General features: G+C 42.0%; 1 protein-coding gene across 1 annotated transcript in view; it reads left to right on the top strand.

The window, feature by feature from the left end:
- The first annotated feature begins 3,059 nt into the window (after positions 1-3,059).
- Positions 3,060-17,852, top strand: part of EPM2A (EPM2A, laforin glucan phosphatase) — a 109,509-nt gene continuing 94,716 nt past the window's right edge. The window contains exon 1 of the mRNA XM_027551767.1: positions 3,060-3,937. Coding sequence (XP_027407568.1) covers positions 3,637-3,937 — 301 coding nt within the window. The 5' untranslated portion in view covers positions 3,060-3,636. The remainder of the gene's footprint in view (positions 3,938-17,852) is intronic.

The raw sequence follows: 17,852 nt of genomic DNA, 5'->3' as shown, positions 1-17,852 counted from the left end.
TCTGCAGTGCGGGCAGCTGTTTCCTTCGTGAGCAGTACCTTATCAGGTCCTTCTCAGGCCAGTTTGAGTTTGTCTTCCTTCCAGGTTTTTCTCAGAACACGATCACCAGAATGATGAGGATGCATGGGAAATCCAAGGATGGAGCCTGAGCCAACCAACAGGCCCTGCAACTTAAGAGAAGGCAGAGTAGAGGAGAGGCCAAGTATATGTTTCTCAGAAATTGGTCTTTAGTTTCCATGCTTGGCAGGTCAGCAATTTGACCCAAATATGGTAACCCGTACAGCATCTCATATGGGGATAATTCAGTATTCTTACGAGGGGCAGTTCTGATTCTGAGAAGAGTAATTGGGAGGCACTTGGTCCAAGGAAATTTGGTTTCTAACATTAATTATTTATTTATTTTTCTTCATCCCTACCTACATATACCTTCTGGCTTCTCTTAATTTTTCTAAACTTCTATATTTCCAATTGTCTAATTTCTTAGAAATATCTGGCCAAATATTAGTTACAAAATGGAATTTTAACATATTTTGGCCAAGAGGATCATCTAAATTCAATCCAGAGTATTTTCTTATTTGGTCTTTTTTAACCTACTCAGAAATTCAACCAGCCCTTCATCTTTTCCTTGCTGGATGTCAAAGGCCTTAGTAATATTTTGGGATTGGGGAACTGACTCTCTGATCCCTTTTATAATTAGGTCCCTGAGATCTCTCATATTACCCCTATGTTTAGGATTGTTATTATCTCATTGTGGCTTCTTGGTTAGGGAATTTCACTTCAGCTACTAAGGCATTTGAGCCAGCTGGGTATTCCCTTTTCCAATCGGCCGGCCATCACTGCCAGAAAACACAACACCTAAGATAGACATAAGCTCGGCCCATGTGAAAATTTGGGGGCCTAGAAGTTGATCTAGCTGGTCTGCAACCCCAGGTGGATCCTCTAATAGGGGCTTCAGTTCTTTCTTCAGTTCTTGAAACTTGGAGCTGGTAAGGGGGATGTCCACAAATCCAGTTCCCTTTCCTCCTAGGGGAACTTCTCGGAGGAAGTAGAGGGCCTGAGGTTTCTCTCTTTTTGGGGGGAAGGGTAAAATTTGAATGTCCATTTTACATTGTTTTATCTCCTTCCTCAATGGAGGAAGGGAGGGGAACAGTGCTGGAGATGGTGCTGAGGCCATGGTGGCCATCTCGGTTTCCCTCTCTTCTGTTCTTGTTTCCTCTTCTATCTGAGGCAGTTCAGGCTGTTCCTGGGCAGTTCAGGCTGTAGGCCTCCTGGGTTATAAGGATGAGGCAAACCCCACCAGGCTCCCCTGTCCCTGGGATTCTCCAGGCAAGAACACTGGAGTGGGTTGCCATTTCCTTCTCCAATGCATGAGAGTGAAAAAATAAAGTTCCATCTTTAAGGGGAATAGAACCATTGGCCCCTTTCTCCAACAAAGAACATAATCTATTTCTTCCTGGGCAACCAGACTCTTGTCATTAACAAATTCTATAGGCAATTGGAAGATCCAATCTTCATCTGACCCAAACTTAGGCCAAAATACTGATGGTTTCAACATAGGTTCTTGAGTCCAAATGAAACAGAAATAGTTTACCATCTGTTGTTTCCCTTTCGTCCTAGGATTATCTCCCCAATGTTGGAGCATGTGTCCTAGGGGACCGTCTAGGGGAATCTTGTTGTTGGCCTTTTTCCCCTTGGAATCCTTCTTGCCTAAAGAAGAATTCTTACTACCCATCCCTATCATCTGATTCTTGGAGGAGGGTATGGCAACCCACTCCAGTATTCTTGCCTGGAGAATTCCACAGACAGAAGAGCCTGGTGGGCTACAGTCCATAGGTTGCAAAATCAGACACGACTGAAGCGAGTTAGCACGCACACATCTTCTCTGATTGTGTGCACTTGACTGGAGGCTCATCACCATCCCCACTCGCTCCCCCCCCGCCCTTCTTTCTTCAGAGGTTTCTTGCACTCTTTTCCAGTAGCTTCAATTCTGTCTCCAGCCGTTTCCCTTTCCCTCGTGGGAGAAATATCCCCAGAAGAGGTACTTCTTAGCTACTGGTAGGTGTGGGTAGTTCATTCGACCTCTCCAGGTGATGTGGATCCCCGAGGAGCTCCCCAATTGTTGGAAATCTAATCCCACTCATGCCGGGGAGAATGAGAAAAATACTCGACAACAGTCTGGCGGGCAATCACACTGAGCGGGAAGTCTGCTCCCCTCCGTGTTTATCCCTGACATGTTGCACCCTACTCTGGGAGATGGTGAGGGACCGGGAGTCCTGGCGTGCTGCAGTCCTTGGGACCCTGAAGACTCGCACAGGACTGGGGAACTGAACAACAACAACTTGGATTGATGGGAGCATGGCAGCACAATCCAGAGCGATTGGCTAATTCAAGTGAAGCAGCTGCCAAGTGAGGTGGCTGGGAACAAATGAAGCATCTGGGTGGGGGAGGGGCTTCCCTGGTGGCTCAGTTGGTAAAGAATCCGCTTGCAACAGGGGAACCTATCAACACGTGCAGCTTGGCTACAGGAACTTTCCTAATTGTTGTTCAGTCGCCCAGTCCTGTCCGACTCTCTGCAACCCCATGGATTGCAGCACACCAGGCATTTCAGTCCCTCACTATCTCTGGACATTTGCCCAAGGTCATGTCCATTGCATCGGTCATGCCTCCTCCTTTGATGCCCTCTTCTCCTTCTGCCCTCAATCTTTCCCAGGATCGGGGACTTTTCCAATGAGTTGTCTGTTCGCTTCAGATGACCAAAATACCAGAGTTTCAGCTTCAGCATCAGTCCTTCCAGTGACTATTCAGGGTTGATCTCCCTTAAGATTGACGGGTTTGATCTTCTTGCTGTCCAAGAGACTTTCAGGAGTCTGGTCCAGCACCACAGTTTGAAGGCATTCTGCCTTTAGGTTCTGCCTTCCTTATGGTCCAGGTCCAGCTCTCACAACCGAAAGTGACCACTGGGAAGACCACAGCCTTGACTAAATCGGACTTTGTGGGCAGGGTAATGTCTCTGCTTTTCCACACACTAAGTTTGTCATAGCTTTCCTGGCAAGAAGCAGTCCTATTCCGATTTCACGGCTACAGTCACAGTCTGCAGTGAGTCTGGAGCCCAAGAAGAGGCAATCTGTCACTATTTCCACCCTTTTCCCTTCTATTTGCCATGCAGTACAGGAACTTAAGACTACAAAATGGAGTGGGTTTCCTAGGAAGGAAGTTAATTATATTCTTTGATAGAAAAGACCACATGATTCCTATACTCACAGAAATAATTTCGAGTCTTTTGGAAAGGTCACTGGAAAATCTCCGAGTTTATGGGGAGTTTGCTTTCCTAACCTTTTTTTTTTTTTTTTTCGCTTTCCCCGAGTCCCCAGCCAACCGCGGAGCCGCTAGAAGAGGCAGCCTCCTTCTCCCGGCGCGACGGGTCGTGGCCGCAGCGAACCACCTCCCGCGACCAGAGGCCCCGGCCTGGATCAGGCTCGGGCTCCTGGGCCGCGTGATGCAGCCCAAAAAAGGTGCAGCCTCGCACGTGTCCCCGCCGGCGCCCGGGACCCAATCGCCGCGTCCGCCTAGCGCTCGGGCCGCGTCCGCCGGTCGCAGGGACAGGGGGGACCCGGAGTCGCGCCGCCCGCCGCCGCCATGCGGTTCCGCTTCGGGGTGGTGGTGTCGCCCGCCGTGGCCGGGGCCGGGCCGGAGCTGCTGGTCGTGGGGTCCCGGCCCGAGCTGGGGCGCTGGGAGCCGAGCGGGGCCGTGCGTCTGAGGCCGGCGGGCACGGCGGCGGGCGCGGGCGCGCTGGCGCTGCAGGAGCCGGGCCTGTGGCTCGGGGAGGTGGAGCTGGCGGCCGAGGAGGCGGCGCAGGACGGGGCGGAGCCGGGCCGCGTGGACACGTTCTGGTACAAGTTCCTGAAGCGCGAGTCGGGAGGAGAGCTCTCCTGGGAAGGTACGGGGGCTGCGGTGCCGCCCTTCACCCGGGGGCCCCGGCCTCGGCCTGGGGCGGGTTCCACTGTCTCCGCCGCGGCTCCCCGGGCGCTCGGCCTGGGTCTCGGGCTTTGCCCGCCGCCCGGACTGCCCGGGCGCCCCGGGCTGACCTTGGTCTGGCCGCCCAGCTGTCGCCACCAGCCGGGCGTCCCGCTCCCGACCAGTTCCCCTGGTGGAGGCTGTGTTCCCGGTCTGCCGTCCGTTCGGTCTCTGCCCCTCCGGCCTCTTTCCCACACACCTGGGACCTGGTGTCTTGCCCCCGCTACCCCGGCGCTCGGGCCTCCGCCCGCCTGGCCCCCCGCGTCTTCTCTGAGGGCGTCCCCGGGCTCCCTGGGCCCCTACGCTCCTGGGTTTTGCTCCTCAACTCCGCCGTGACTGTTTTTGTGCCCTCATTTTCCTGCCCCAATTCACTAAAAAATGACCCACCCAGTAAAGCTAGCCTTTTCGCTAATCCTAAACGGCACCATGCTGCTTAGTGTATTTTGTTTCTCTTCTTTTCCATTTGAGACTGAACAAATGGCAAGATGTTGAGCGTTTTCTCTTTTCGAATTTTTTTTCAAAGCACGGAAATTGTGGCTTCCCTGATGTCCCAGAAGGTAAAGAATCCGCTTGCAGTGCGGGAGAACTGGATTCGATCCCTGGATCGGGAAGATCCCCTGGAGGCTGCTGCTGCTGCTGCTAAGTCGCTTCAGTCATATGTCCGACTCTGTGCGGCCCCATAGACGGCAGCCCACCAGGCTCCCCCGTCCCTGGGATTCTCCAGGCAAGATCACCAGAGTGGGTTGCCATTTCCTTCTCCAGTGCATGAAAGTGAAAAGTGAAAGTGAAGTCGCTCAGTCGTGTCCGACTCTCAGCGACCCCATGGACATGGGATTTTCCAGGCAAGAGTACTAGCGTTGGGTGCCATTGCCTTCTCCGTCCCCTGGAGGAGGGCATGGCAACCCACTCCAGTATTCGTGCCTGGAGAATCCCATGGACAGAGGAGCCTGGCGGGCTACAGCCCATGGGGTCACAAAGAGTCGGACACGACTGAGCGACTAAGCACAGCATAATTTGGCAGCGGAGATATGCTCCGATTTCTTAAAATACAAAACCAATACATGGTGGCTGGGAAAAAAAAAAGGCAAAAACATGTACAAAAAAAAAAAACTTGTTTGCTCCACTCACCCTAAGCCCATGTATTCCAATACATGACGTGTCTGTTTATCTCACACACAAGTTGTATATTATTCACCTTCTTGCCTCTTCTTGCTCTGCAACATGTTGTAAAATACTTTTCAGTGTTACTCCATGTAGATGTATTTCATTTTCTATGTGGTAACGAAATATTCTGTATCTACCAGTGTGCATTTAGATTGCTTTCCATCTTCTTCTGTTATAAACACTAACAGCTTAATTGAAAGTCCTTGTATAAAGTTCTCTTTGAGCATTTGGGAATGTCCTTGTAGGGTAGATTCTGAGAAGTGAAACTGTTAGGTCAAAGAGTAGCCGTGTTTTACATTTCAGTAGTAGTAGTAGTAGTGTTCATTGCTCAGCTGTGCCCGACTCTTTGCAACCCCGTAGACTGTAGCCTGCCAGGCTCCTCTGTCCGTGGAATTTTTCAGGCAAGAATACTGGAGTGGGTTGTCATTCTCTTCTCCAGGCCATCTGCCCCACCCAGGAACCCAACCCAGGTCTCCTGCATTGCAGGCAGATTCTTTACCATCTTTACCACCAGGGAATAAGGGCTGCCAAATTATTCCCTGAAAAAGTGATGCCACGTGTAGACTCCCGCCCGTATGTGAATGTAGACAGCCCTTTCTTTAAATGAAATGTACAGAGTAGGGGACTGGAGTGTGTGTGGTTCAGTGGTTGTCTAAAGCGGATGAAAGGTCCCTGGGGAAGTTTATATGAAAAAGTGGGCCATTTAGTCCACGCTGCTGCTGCTAAGTCACTTCAGTCGTGTCTGACTCTGTGCGACCCCATAGACGGCAGCCGACTAGGCTCCTCTGACCCTGGGATTCTCCAGGCAAGAACACTGGAGTGGGTTGCCATTTCCTTCTCCAATGCATGAAAGTGAAAAGTGAAAGTGAAGTCGCTCAGTTGTGTCCGACTCTTAGCGACCCCATGGGCTGCAGCCTACCAGGCTCCTCTGTCCATGGGATTTTCCAGGCAAGAGTACTGGAGTGCCCATAGTGATGTGGAAACAAAGAATCAGCAAAGAGCATGAGTGTTCTGTAATATGTTTATATGTTGTCCTTGTTCCTCTTTTTGCACCTTACTGAGTTTCATAGTCTGGTACCATTTATTGTCCTTTTCTGTTACCATGCCAGAATTGAAAGGTGCTCTCATTGATTATGCCCCTATTTATAGGATATTCTATTATTAATAGTATTGCATATTTTCATAATGAAGTAATATCTGATAATTTTAATAAAAATTAAGATGGTTAAAAACAAAGATCTTCCCTTTCCCCAGTCCTCCTCCTTTTCTATTTTTAGTTTTTCTGAATTCTCCTAAATTCAGATATTCTTCTGAATTTCTTAATGTATCCACTTGAATTTTTCTGTGTTTAGGTTTTCTGAGAGTTGCCACATGAATTATATGTTACACTTTAAAATTAGACAATGTCTACTGACAACAGCTACTATATACGTATAAAATTAATCATCTTACTTGCTGTGAAATATGAGAAGTTTAGCTCGGGTTCATTATCTCTCCCCTCCCTGCTGATTTTTATATTATTATTTTACATTATACTCATGTAGTTTACTGTTGATTTTCTATTATATAGAAATTTCTGTATTATGCTTCTTTTATATAGAAAGTTGCATGTGTGCATGCTAAGTCACTTCAGTCATGTCTGACACTTTTCAGCCCTATAAACTGTGGCCCCCTCCCCAGGCTCCTCTGTCCATGGGATTCTGCAGGCAAGAATACTGGAGGAGGTTGCCATGCCTTCCTCCAGGAGATCTTCCCAATCCAGGAATAGAACTTGTGTCTTTTATGTCTCTTGAATTGGCAGGCAGGTTCTTTACCATCAGCGCCACCTGGGGAGCCCATGTATATATAAAAGGTTGAGAAAAATAACACTTGCACATTCCTTTCCTTTTCTTTACTTTGGTTAATCATTGTTTCTATGTTAAGTTCTATAAAATTTGTATTTTGTTTTATAATTGTTACTATGCCATTTTGTTTTAGGCTGATAGGTTGATTGGAAGAATTGTAACTTAACAGACAGCATAATGAGAAGCAGCATGCTGCTGCTGAAGCAGCATAGCCAACATTTAAGAGCAGGGATTCTGGAGCCAGAATGTCTAGCTTCATCAACCAGTGTGTGACCTTGGGCAAGTCACTTAACTTTACTGTGCTATTGTTGAAAGGACCAAACTGGCTAATAAATCTAATAAAGCTTAGGATAGGACATATATTAAGTGTTAAATAAGTGTTACTTGTTGTTATTTTTACTATTATGATTGGGAAATAATTATTTCAGAACCAAGTAGTGTAATTATACTAATTAAAAAGTTTAGAAATACAATTCTGTGACATGAAACCTGTGTACTAGGAGGAAAAGTTCTCTTACACTATAAATCATGCTCAGATTTTATTTAAAATGATATCAGAGTTCATTTTACTTTATATTTGAGTGGCAATATTCTTTTACACCTTGTTTAAACTTTCTCGTTACTTATTAAAAACAGGAACAGCACATTGATCCTCAAAATTTCCTAGTTTAAATGAACTATCTGATGAATGCAAATTCCTCATTTTTTGAAAACATTCTGTTCCTTGAGGATTTGGGGGTTTTGTTCTAATTTTCACTGCTGCTGCTGCTGCTAAGTCGCTTCAGTCGTGTCCGACTCTGTGCAACCCCATAGACGGCAGCCCACCAGGCTCCCCTGTCCCTGGGATTCTCCAGGCAAGAACACTGGAGTGGGTTTCCTTCTCCAATGCGTGAAAGTGAAGTCACTCAGTCGTGTCCGACTCTTCGCCACCCCATGGACTGCAGCCTATCAGGCTCCTCCGTCCATGGGATTTTCCAATATTGATATATGTCTTTCTGAACATAGCTATCTGGGATTTATATTATTGTTGTTGCTTTTACTTGGACTCCTGTGTTAGTTGCATTGTTTAGGATTCCACATTTTCCACTTTCTTGAATATCTTAGTCCTTTCATTCAATCGCATCCTCAAATAATTTAAAGAAACAGTAACTGAGAGATAAACTACCTGAGTTCTTAGATGCCTGAAAAAGTCTCTATCTTGCTTTCACATGTGGTTAGTCATCTGGTAGAGTATTCTAGTCTCAAAATAATGTTTGCTTTGAAGGCACTGCCTCAGTACCTTCTAACACCAGATGTTAATAATTTTCATGTCAAAGTAAGCTCATTTCTTTGTTGGTACTTTTTTTTTTTTTTGCTCTTTGAAGCTTAAAAACTTTTCCTTACATTATTTTATCAGGTTGTATCTCAGTCTTTTGTTGTTGTTGTTCTTATGACTTGACAATTGGTTGCCTTTTTCAATTCCAGGAATTATTTTTTTTACTAATGGAAACTGTCTATTGTTTCTTTATTTCCCCCTCTCTGTTTTCTCTGTTCTTTCCTCTGACATGTATTACTCATATACTGTACCTTCTGCTTTTATGTGAGTATCTCTTAGCATTTCTCTTGTGTTTTCCATCTTTTGTTTGGATAGATTTCCCGGACTATGTTTCCAGATCACTGTTTTGTTTTTAATACTACCCATCCCATTATTTACTTCTTATACTAGACTTAATATTTTTTTTTTGACAATCATTTTTAGTCTCCCACATTTTTCTGTTAGTCTCTAATTTCTTTTTTTTCCAGAGCTGGTTTTTCTTCCGGTATGGATAATATTTAAATATTTCTGAGGACATTAAATAGAATTGATTGAATTTGTTTTGTCTTGCATTAACTTTTTGTCCCTTTCCTCATAGCAATATTTTTTTAATGCTAAAAGTTTTCCTCAAGTGTCCAGTAATCTTTAGGTGACCATTTATTTTTATGAATAAAGGTTATGTTGATTTGTAGAAGCAACTGTGCTGGATTCCTGCTGAAGTTGCTTATGTTTATCCAAAATCGCCTCTAAATGGAAGTATACTCATGGGATATCGTGTAATTTGGCAGATCTTGTGGAGGGGAAGGTTTCTTCACTTAGGGTTAATGGGTGAGAATCCAGAGGACTCCTGGTCCTTATCATTAACAAAGTAAAACAAAACAAAGCAAACAAAAATGTGACTGTAGGTAGAAATATTTCAGTCTATTCTATTCCTGAATGGTGCTCCCTTTTTCTTTTACCTTCTAGTCAGTTGGTGAGTGAGTGAGTGAAGTTGCTCAGTCGTGTCCGACTCTTTGCGACCCCATAGACTATAGCCTACCAGGCTCCTCGGTCCATGGGATTTTCCAGGCAAGAGTACTGGAGTGGGTTGCCATTTCCTTCTCCAAGTCAGTTGGTGAGTACATAGTTATCTCAAGATCTGTTCTGTTCAGATCTCTAGACCCTACACCTCTTCTCAGGTCCTTTCCAGGAAAACCATTCTGTCCTCTATTGAGAGCATAGTTATTTCATGTTAGGGATAAGGTAGGGTGGAAGGAGGCAGGTGGGAGACCATTCCTTCAACTTTTCCACGTTGGCATCTATTTGTTAAGTCTCTTCTTACAAGTCTTCTTTTTGAAAAATATTTATTTATTTATTGATGCCATTCCCCATGGCATATAGGATCATAGTTCTCTGACCAAGGATCAAACCCATGCCCCTGCAGTGGAAATCGAGGATTCTTAACCACTGAACCACCAGGGAAGTCCCACATGTCTTTCTTAACTACTTTTTTGTTCTTTCTTTTGGCACCTGTTCCTTTCCTTATACATCTTTTATAGTTTAAAATTACATTAGTTATAGTGACTTGGACTCTGATTGTAAGCAGTAGAAGCAATATGAACAGTAGGGAGGAAGATCTCCCCCCTCCAAAAAATGTGGACTGTTTGAGAAACAGTTTGGAATGCAATAGACTGCAGGTTGGGTTTCCCTGGTAGCTCAGCTGGTAAAGAATCAGCCTGCAATGAAGGAGACCTCGGTTTGATTGCTTGGTTGGGAAGATCCCTTGGAGAATGGATAAGCTATCCACTCCAGTGTTCTTGGAGGCTGGTGGCTCAGACAGTAGAGTCCACCTGCAATGTGGGAGACCTGGGTTCGATGCCTGGGTTGGGAAGATCCCCTGGAGGAAGGCATGGCAACAGGCTGCAAGTAACAGAAAACACAACAAGCAATTGCTGAGACAAATAAGGGTTAGTTTTTGTGCTATAAAAAGTTCATAGGTAGGTATGGTGATAATGGTTCATAGCTTGTGGGTATCAGGTAAGGTGCCATTGTATTTTCTTAGCTTTTCCCTCAAGGCTATAGCTGCTATTCTAATCATCGCATCTGCATTCAGTAGAATATAAGGAAGGAGAGGGAAGAGTGGAAATGTCAGCCATAGGCATCCCCTTTAATCTAGAAAGCATTAACTTTGCTGGCATTCTCCCTACCCTTCAACACACATACAGGTATACCTTGCTTTATTCCACTTCACTTTATTGAGCTTTGTAGATGTTACATTTTTTTTTTCTTACATTGAGGATTTGTGGCAACTTTGTGTTGAACAAGTCTATTGGTGCCATTTATAAACAACATTTGCTCACTTTATATCTCTGTGTCACATTTTGGTAATTCTTGGAATACTTCAAACTTTTTCATTATTATTATATTTTTTATCCTTCTGGGAAAGATTCACCATCCTAGATGCCATTCAGAACATTTGTGATTCATGGAAAGAGGTCAAAATATCAATATTAATAGAAGTTTGGGAGAAGTTGATTCCAGCCTTCATGGATGACTTTGAGGGGTTCAAGACTTGGAAGAAGTATTAGCAGATGTGGTGGAAATAGCAAGAGGACTCAAATTAGAAGTGGAGCCTGAAGAGGTGACTCAGTTGCTTCAATCTCGTGGTAAGGCTTTCCGCATGAGGAGTTGTTTCTTATGCATGAACAAAGAATGTGGTTTCTTGAAATAGAATCTACTCCTGGGAAGATGTCATGAAGACTGCTGAAATGACAAGAGGATATTTAGAATATTACATAAACTTAATTGATAAAGCAGGAGCAGAGCTTGAGAAGATTAGCTCGTTTTGAAAGAAGTCCTGTCATTGGTCAAAGGCTATCAAATAGCATTGTGTGCTTCAGAAATACTGTTCGTGAAAGGAAGAGTCAATATGACGTGGCAAAATTTTACTGTTGTCTTTTTTAAAAGAAACTGCTACAGCCACTCCAGCCTTTACCAGCCACCATCCTAACAGGTCAGTAGTCATCAGCATTGAGGCAAGACCCTCCATCAGCAACCAAAATTATGACTTGGTGAAGGTACAGATGATGGTCAGCATTTTTAGCAATAGAGTATGTTTAAACTAAGGTATTTAAATTATTTTTTAAATTTGCCTTATTTTGATATTTGCTTTATTTTGATAGCCTGGAACTGAATTGGCAATGTCATTAAGGTATTCCTATAGTTCTTTTTCATATTTATAATTGAACAGAACTATTGTACTGGGCTACAACTACTGCAGAAGCCCTAACGAAAAAATCAGTCATTTCTCCAAAGAGCTCTGGTTTGTTTTATTGTAGAATGATATTAAAAACCACCCCTTCATGGATCACAGCTTTATCATTGTGAAGGAGCTATGAGCCATTCCATGCAGGGCCATCCAAGATGGACAGGTCATAGCAAAGACTTCTGACAAAATGTGGGCCACTGGAGAAAGAAATGGCAACTCACTCCAGTATTCTTGCCTGAAGAACCCCATGTACAGTCTGAAAAGGCAAAAATATAAGACACTAGAGCCCCTCCCCCAGGTCAGAAGGTGTTCAATATGCTATTGGGGGAGGACAATTACTAATAGCTCCAGTAAGAATGGAAGCGGCTGGGCCAAAGCAGGAATGATGTTCAGCTGTAGACGTGTCTGGTGGTGAAAGTAAAGTCCAATGTTGTAAAGAACAATATTGCATAGGAACCTGGAATGTTAGGTCCATGAATCAAGGAAAACTGGATGTGGTCAAGTAGGAGATGGCAAAAGTGAACATCAACATCTTAGGAATCAGTGAACTAAAATGGATGGGAATGGTGATTTTAATTCAAATGATCTACTACTGTGGCCAAGAATCCCTCAGAAGAAATGGAGTAGTCCTCACAGTCAAAAAAAGAGTAAGAAATACAGTGTGTGCTATGTGCTAAGTCATTTCAGTCATGTACAACATTTTGCGACCCTATGGACTATAGCCTGCCAGGCTCTTCTGTCCTTGGGATTCTCCAGGCAATAATCCTGGTATTGGTTGCCATTTCCTCCTCCAGGGAACCTTCCTGACCAAGGATCAGAACCTGTGTCTCTTATGTATCCTGCATTGGCAAATGCGTTCTTTACTGCTAGTGCCACCTGGGAAGCCCAAGAAATGCAGTACTTGAGTGTACTCTCCAAAAATGACAGAATGATCTCAGTTCTTTTCCAAGGAAAACCATTCAACATCACCAGTAATCCAACTCTATACTCCAAGCACTTATGCTGAAGAGCTGAAGTTGACCTGTTCTATGAAGACCTACAGCACCTTCTAGAACTAACACCAGAAAAAGATGTCATTTCATCATAGAGGATTGGAATGCAAAAGAAGAAAGTCAAGGGATACCTGGAGTAACAGGCAAGTTTGGCCTTGGAATACAAAATGAAGCAGGGCAAAGGCTAATAGAGTTTTGTCAAGAGAACACACTGGTCATAGCAAACACCATTTTCTAATAACACAAGAGTCTACTCTACACATGGGCATGACCAGATGGTCAATATTGAAATCAGATTGATTATGTTCTTTGCAGCCAAAGATAGAAAAGCTCTATGCAGTCAACAAAAACAAGATCTGAAGCTGACTGTGGCACTCTGTCTACCAGATGTAATCCCTTGAATCTGTTTGTCACCTCCACTATATATATATATATATGAGGGATTTGATTTAGGTCATACCTGAATGGCCTAGTGGTATTCCCTACTTTCTTCAATTTAAGACTGAATTTTGCAATAAAGATTTCCAGTTGTTTCCATGTCCTGGCTATTATAAACAGTGCTGCAATGAACATGGGGGTACATGTGTCTCTTTCAATTATGGTTTCCTTGGTGTGTATGCCCAGTAGTGGGATTGCTGGGTCATATGGCAGTTCTATTTCCAGTTTTTTAAGGAATCTCCACACTTTTCTCCATAGTGGCTGCACTAGTTTGCATTCCCACCAACAGTGTAAGAAGGTTCCTTTTTCTCCACACCCTCTCCAACATTGTTTGTAGATTTTTGGATAGCAGCCATTCTGACTGACATGAGATGGTACCTTATTGTGGTTTTGATTTGCATTTCTCTGATAATGAGTCATGTTGAACATCTTTTCATGTGTTTGTTAGCCATCTGTATGCCTTCTTTGGAGAAATGTCTGTTTAATTCTTTGGCCCATTTTTTGATTGGGTCATTTATTTTTCTGGAGTTGAGCTGCAGGAGTTGCTTGTATATTTTTGAGATTAATTCTTTGTCAGTTGCTTCATTTGCTATTATTTTCTCCCATTTTGAAACCTGTCTTTTCACTTTGCTTATAGTTTCCTTCATTGTGCAAAAGCTTTTAAGTTTAATTAGGTCCCATTTGTTTATTTTTTCTTTTATTTCCATTACTCTGGGAGGTGGGTCATAGAGGATCCTGCTGTGATTTATGTCGGAGAGTGTTTTGCCTATGTTCTTCTCTAGGAGTTTTATAGTTTCTGGTCTTATGTTTAGATCTTTAATCCATTTTGAGTTTATTTTTGTGTATGGTGTTAGAAAGTGTTCTAGTTTCATTCTTTTACAAGTGGTTGGCCAGTTTTCCCAGCACCACTTGTTAAAGAGGTTGTCTTTAATCCATCGTATATTCTTGCCTCCTTTGTCAAAGATAAGGTGTCCATAGGTGCATGGATGTATCTCTGGGGTTTCTGTTTTGTTCCGTTGATCTATATTTCTGTCTTTGTGCCAGTACCATACTTTCTTGATGACTGTGGCTTTATAGTAGAGCATGAAGTCAGGCAGGTTGATTCCTCCAGTTCCATTCTTCTTTCTCAAGATTACTTTGGCTATTCAAGGTTTTTTGTGTTTCCATACAAATTTTGAAATTACTTGTTCTAGTTCTCTGAAAAATACTGTTGGTAGCTTGGTAGGGATTGCATTGAATCTATGGATTGCTTTGGATAGTATACTCATTTTCACTATATTGATTCTTCCAGTCCATGAACATGGTATATTTCTCCATCTATTTGTGTCCTCTTTGATTTCTTTCATCAGTATTTTATAGTTTTGTATATATAGGTCTTTTGTTTCTTTAGGTAGATATATTCCTAAGTATTTTATTCTTTTCGTCACAATGGTGAATGGAATTGTTTCCTTTATTTCTCTTTCTGTTTTCTCATTGGTGGTGTATAGGAATGCAAGGAATTTCTGTGTGTTAATTTTATATCCTGCAACTTTACTATATTCATTGATTAGCTCTAGTAATTTTCTGGTGGAGTTTTTAGGGTTTTCTATGTAGAGGATCCTGTCATCTGCAAACAGTCAGAGTTTTACTTCTTCTTTTCCAATCTGGATTCCTTTTATTTCTTTTTCTGCTCTGATTACTGTGGCCAAAACTTCCAAAACTATGTTGAATAGTAGTGGTGAGAGTGGGCACCCTTGCCTTGTTCCTGACTTTGGTAGAAATGCTTTCAATTTTTCACCATTGAGGATAATGTTTGCTGTGGGTTTGTCATATATAGCTTTTATTGTTTTGAGGTATGTTCCTTCTATTCCTGCTTTCTGGAGGTTTTTTTTTTTTTTATCATATATGTATGTTGAATTTTGTCAAAGGCTTTCTCTACATCTATTGAGATAATCATATGGTTTTTATCTTTCAATTTGTTAATGGTGTATTACATTGATTGATTTGTGGATATTAAAGTATCCTTACATTCCTGGGATAAAGCCCACTTGGTCATGATGTATGATCTTTGTAATATGATGTTGGATTCTGTTAGCCTCCAATTAAAATAAATAAATTTAAAAACCCACAACATTGTAAATCAACTATGCTTGAATAAAATGAATTAAAAAGAAAGAAAAAAAAGAGCTCCAGTCTCTTCTGCAGTAGATGTAGCCCAGTACAACAGTTCTGGTTTTGTTCACTTTTTTTTTAACCATTCTAATAGATGTGTCATGGTATCTCACTGTTTTAATTTGCAATGCTCTAAAAATAAATTATGTTGAGTATTTTTGTAAATACTTATTTGCCATCTGTATAACATCTTTAATTGCAAGTCTGCTCAGTACTTTTCTCTGTTTTTTAGTTGGTTGTTTCCTTGTTAGTGATTTTTAAGAATTCTTTGTGTATTTCATATACAAATTCTTAAGAGATATGTTATCTGCAAACATTTCCTCCCTGTCTATAATTTGTCTTTTTATTCTCTTTGTAGTGTCTTTTACCATGAAAAAATTTAATTTTAATTCAGTCCAGTGTACCATTTTTTCCTTTCATGGGTTGTGCTTGTGGTTTTTGAATTAAAAAACTCTTCCCCAAATCCAAGGTTATCTAGATTTCCTCATACATTATCTTCTGGAAGTTTTATAATTTTGCACTTTATTTGCAGGTCTATAATCCATTTTGTGTTAATTTTTATGTATGGTATAAAGTCTGTATCTAGGTTTTTTTTTTTTTTTTTCTTTCTTCTCTATACAAAAGTGAAAGTGAAGGTGTTCAGTCATGTCCGACTCTTTGCAACCCCGTGGACTGCATATGAGTGTCTAGTTTTTCTAGCACCATTTGTTGAAAATACTATCCTGTCTTGTTTGAATTGCCTTAATCAAAAATAGGTTGACTGTATTTGTACAGATCTAGTTCTGGGCTCTTTATTTAGTTCCACTAATCTGTGTCTATTGTTGTACCATACCACACTGTGTGGATCACTGTAGCTTTATAGTAATCTTTACATAGTGTAGCATGAGTCCCCCAAGTTTGTTCTTCAGTATTGTGTTGGCTTTTCTTGGTCTTTTGCCCTTTTATATGTATTTTAGAATCAATTTGTTGAATCTACAAAATGGCTTGCTGTAATTTTGTTAGGATTGCGTTGAATCTATAGATCAAGTTCAGAAGAATTGACATATTAACACTATTAAGTCTTTCAATCTGTGAACAGGGAATACATTTCCATTTAATTAGGTCTTTGTGCAGACTTTCCTGGTAGTTCAGTGGTTAAAACTCCATGGTCCCAATGCAGGGGGCGTGGTTTTGATCCCTGGTTGGGGAACTAGATCCCGCACATGGCAACAAAGATCCCAAGTGCTGCAACTAAGACCGAGTGCAGCCAAATAAATAAATTAAAAACATGTAATTAGGTCTTTAATTTCTTTTACCAATGTTTTATAGTTTCCAAATACAGATCTTATACATGTTTCATTAGATTTATACATTTTTTTAAAATGGGTGGTGATATTTTTAATGGTGTATTTTAAAACTTTTCAATTTTAAGTTTCAATTGTTCATTGATAGTATATAGAAAAAAATGACATTTGTATCTATTGATTTTTGTTTGGATGGTAGACATTGTAATTTTACATTGTTTTCAAGAACGTTTGGAATTTTTCTTTGTAGCAGTTCTTTATTGATTAGCTTGTCCCTTTTGAGGTTTGTCTTGAAGGTTTATAGGAGCATGGCACAGTAACTTTTACTGTAGAGCTAGTTTAGCCCCACTACTAAGCAATGATCCCTCTACATTTTCTCCTGGTTGCTTCATGTATTAAATAAGATCTTCTCACTCTATCTGATGGAAATGCAAATGTTTCCCAGCTCTCTGTGAGCTGTGCTAATTCTTTGGCTTACAATTTTTAGAAATTTTTTTTCTTATCATTTGTTATATGACTCTGTCAAATTCCAACTTATAGGCAGATAGGCATGAAACCAAAGAATCTAAGAGACCTTTATGAATATTTATGGACCTCTCCATATATCTTTCTCCTCTCTAGAATTAAGCCCTGCAAATTTTAGTCAGTTTAATCTCCTTATATTCGTATTTCTAATTCCTCAATCAGTGACACTGTTGGATGCTATTTGGGATTCCATCCCTGGGTCATGGTTCAGAAATTCTCTACAAGCAGAAATCCATGGCATTCATATTGTTCCCCTTGTCTTTTTTCCTTTTCTCAGAGATATCTGTCCTGTACTACCTTTTGTTCAACATCCAAAAAACGTTGTTCATATATTTTGCCATTTTTTAAGTTGTTGCTCTTAGAGGAAGAAGTCTCTGTAACTTGCCTGTAACAAGTCAAAGGTTGTTGCTGAGCCGTGAAAGACGCTGGGATTCTTGGCCTCCAGAGGAGAAGAATTCAATCCAGGGCCAGAGACGAGGCTTGATTGCTCAGAGTTTTTGTGTAGTAAAGTTTTATTAAAGTATAAAAGAGACAGACAGAGCTTCTGACATAGACATCAGAAGGGGGCAGAAAGAGTGCCCCTTCTGCTAGTCTTTAGCCATATGTCTGTTGCTGCTGCTACTGCTGCTAAGTCACTTCAGTCATGTCCGACTCTGTGCGACCCCATAGACGGCAGCCCGCCAGGCTTCCCCGTCCCTGGGATTCTCCAGGCAAGAACACTGGAGTGGGTTGCCATTTCCTTCTCCAATGCATGAAAGTGAAAAGTGAAAGTGATGTCACTCAGTCATGTCCAACTCTTAGCGACCCCATGGACTGCAGCCTATCAGGCTCCTCCATCCATGGGATTTTCCAGGCAAGAGTGCTGGAGTGGGGTGCCATTGCCTTATGTCTGTTAGAAAA

Source organism: Bos indicus x Bos taurus, chromosome 9 (genome assembly GCF_003369695.1).
Source record: "Bos indicus x Bos taurus breed Angus x Brahman F1 hybrid chromosome 9, Bos_hybrid_MaternalHap_v2.0, whole genome shotgun sequence".
NCBI classification, from domain to species: Eukaryota; Metazoa; Chordata; class Mammalia; order Artiodactyla; family Bovidae; genus Bos; species Bos indicus x Bos taurus.
Note: the sequence above shows the minus strand (reverse complement) of the source record. Positions and strands in the feature narration are given on the sequence as shown.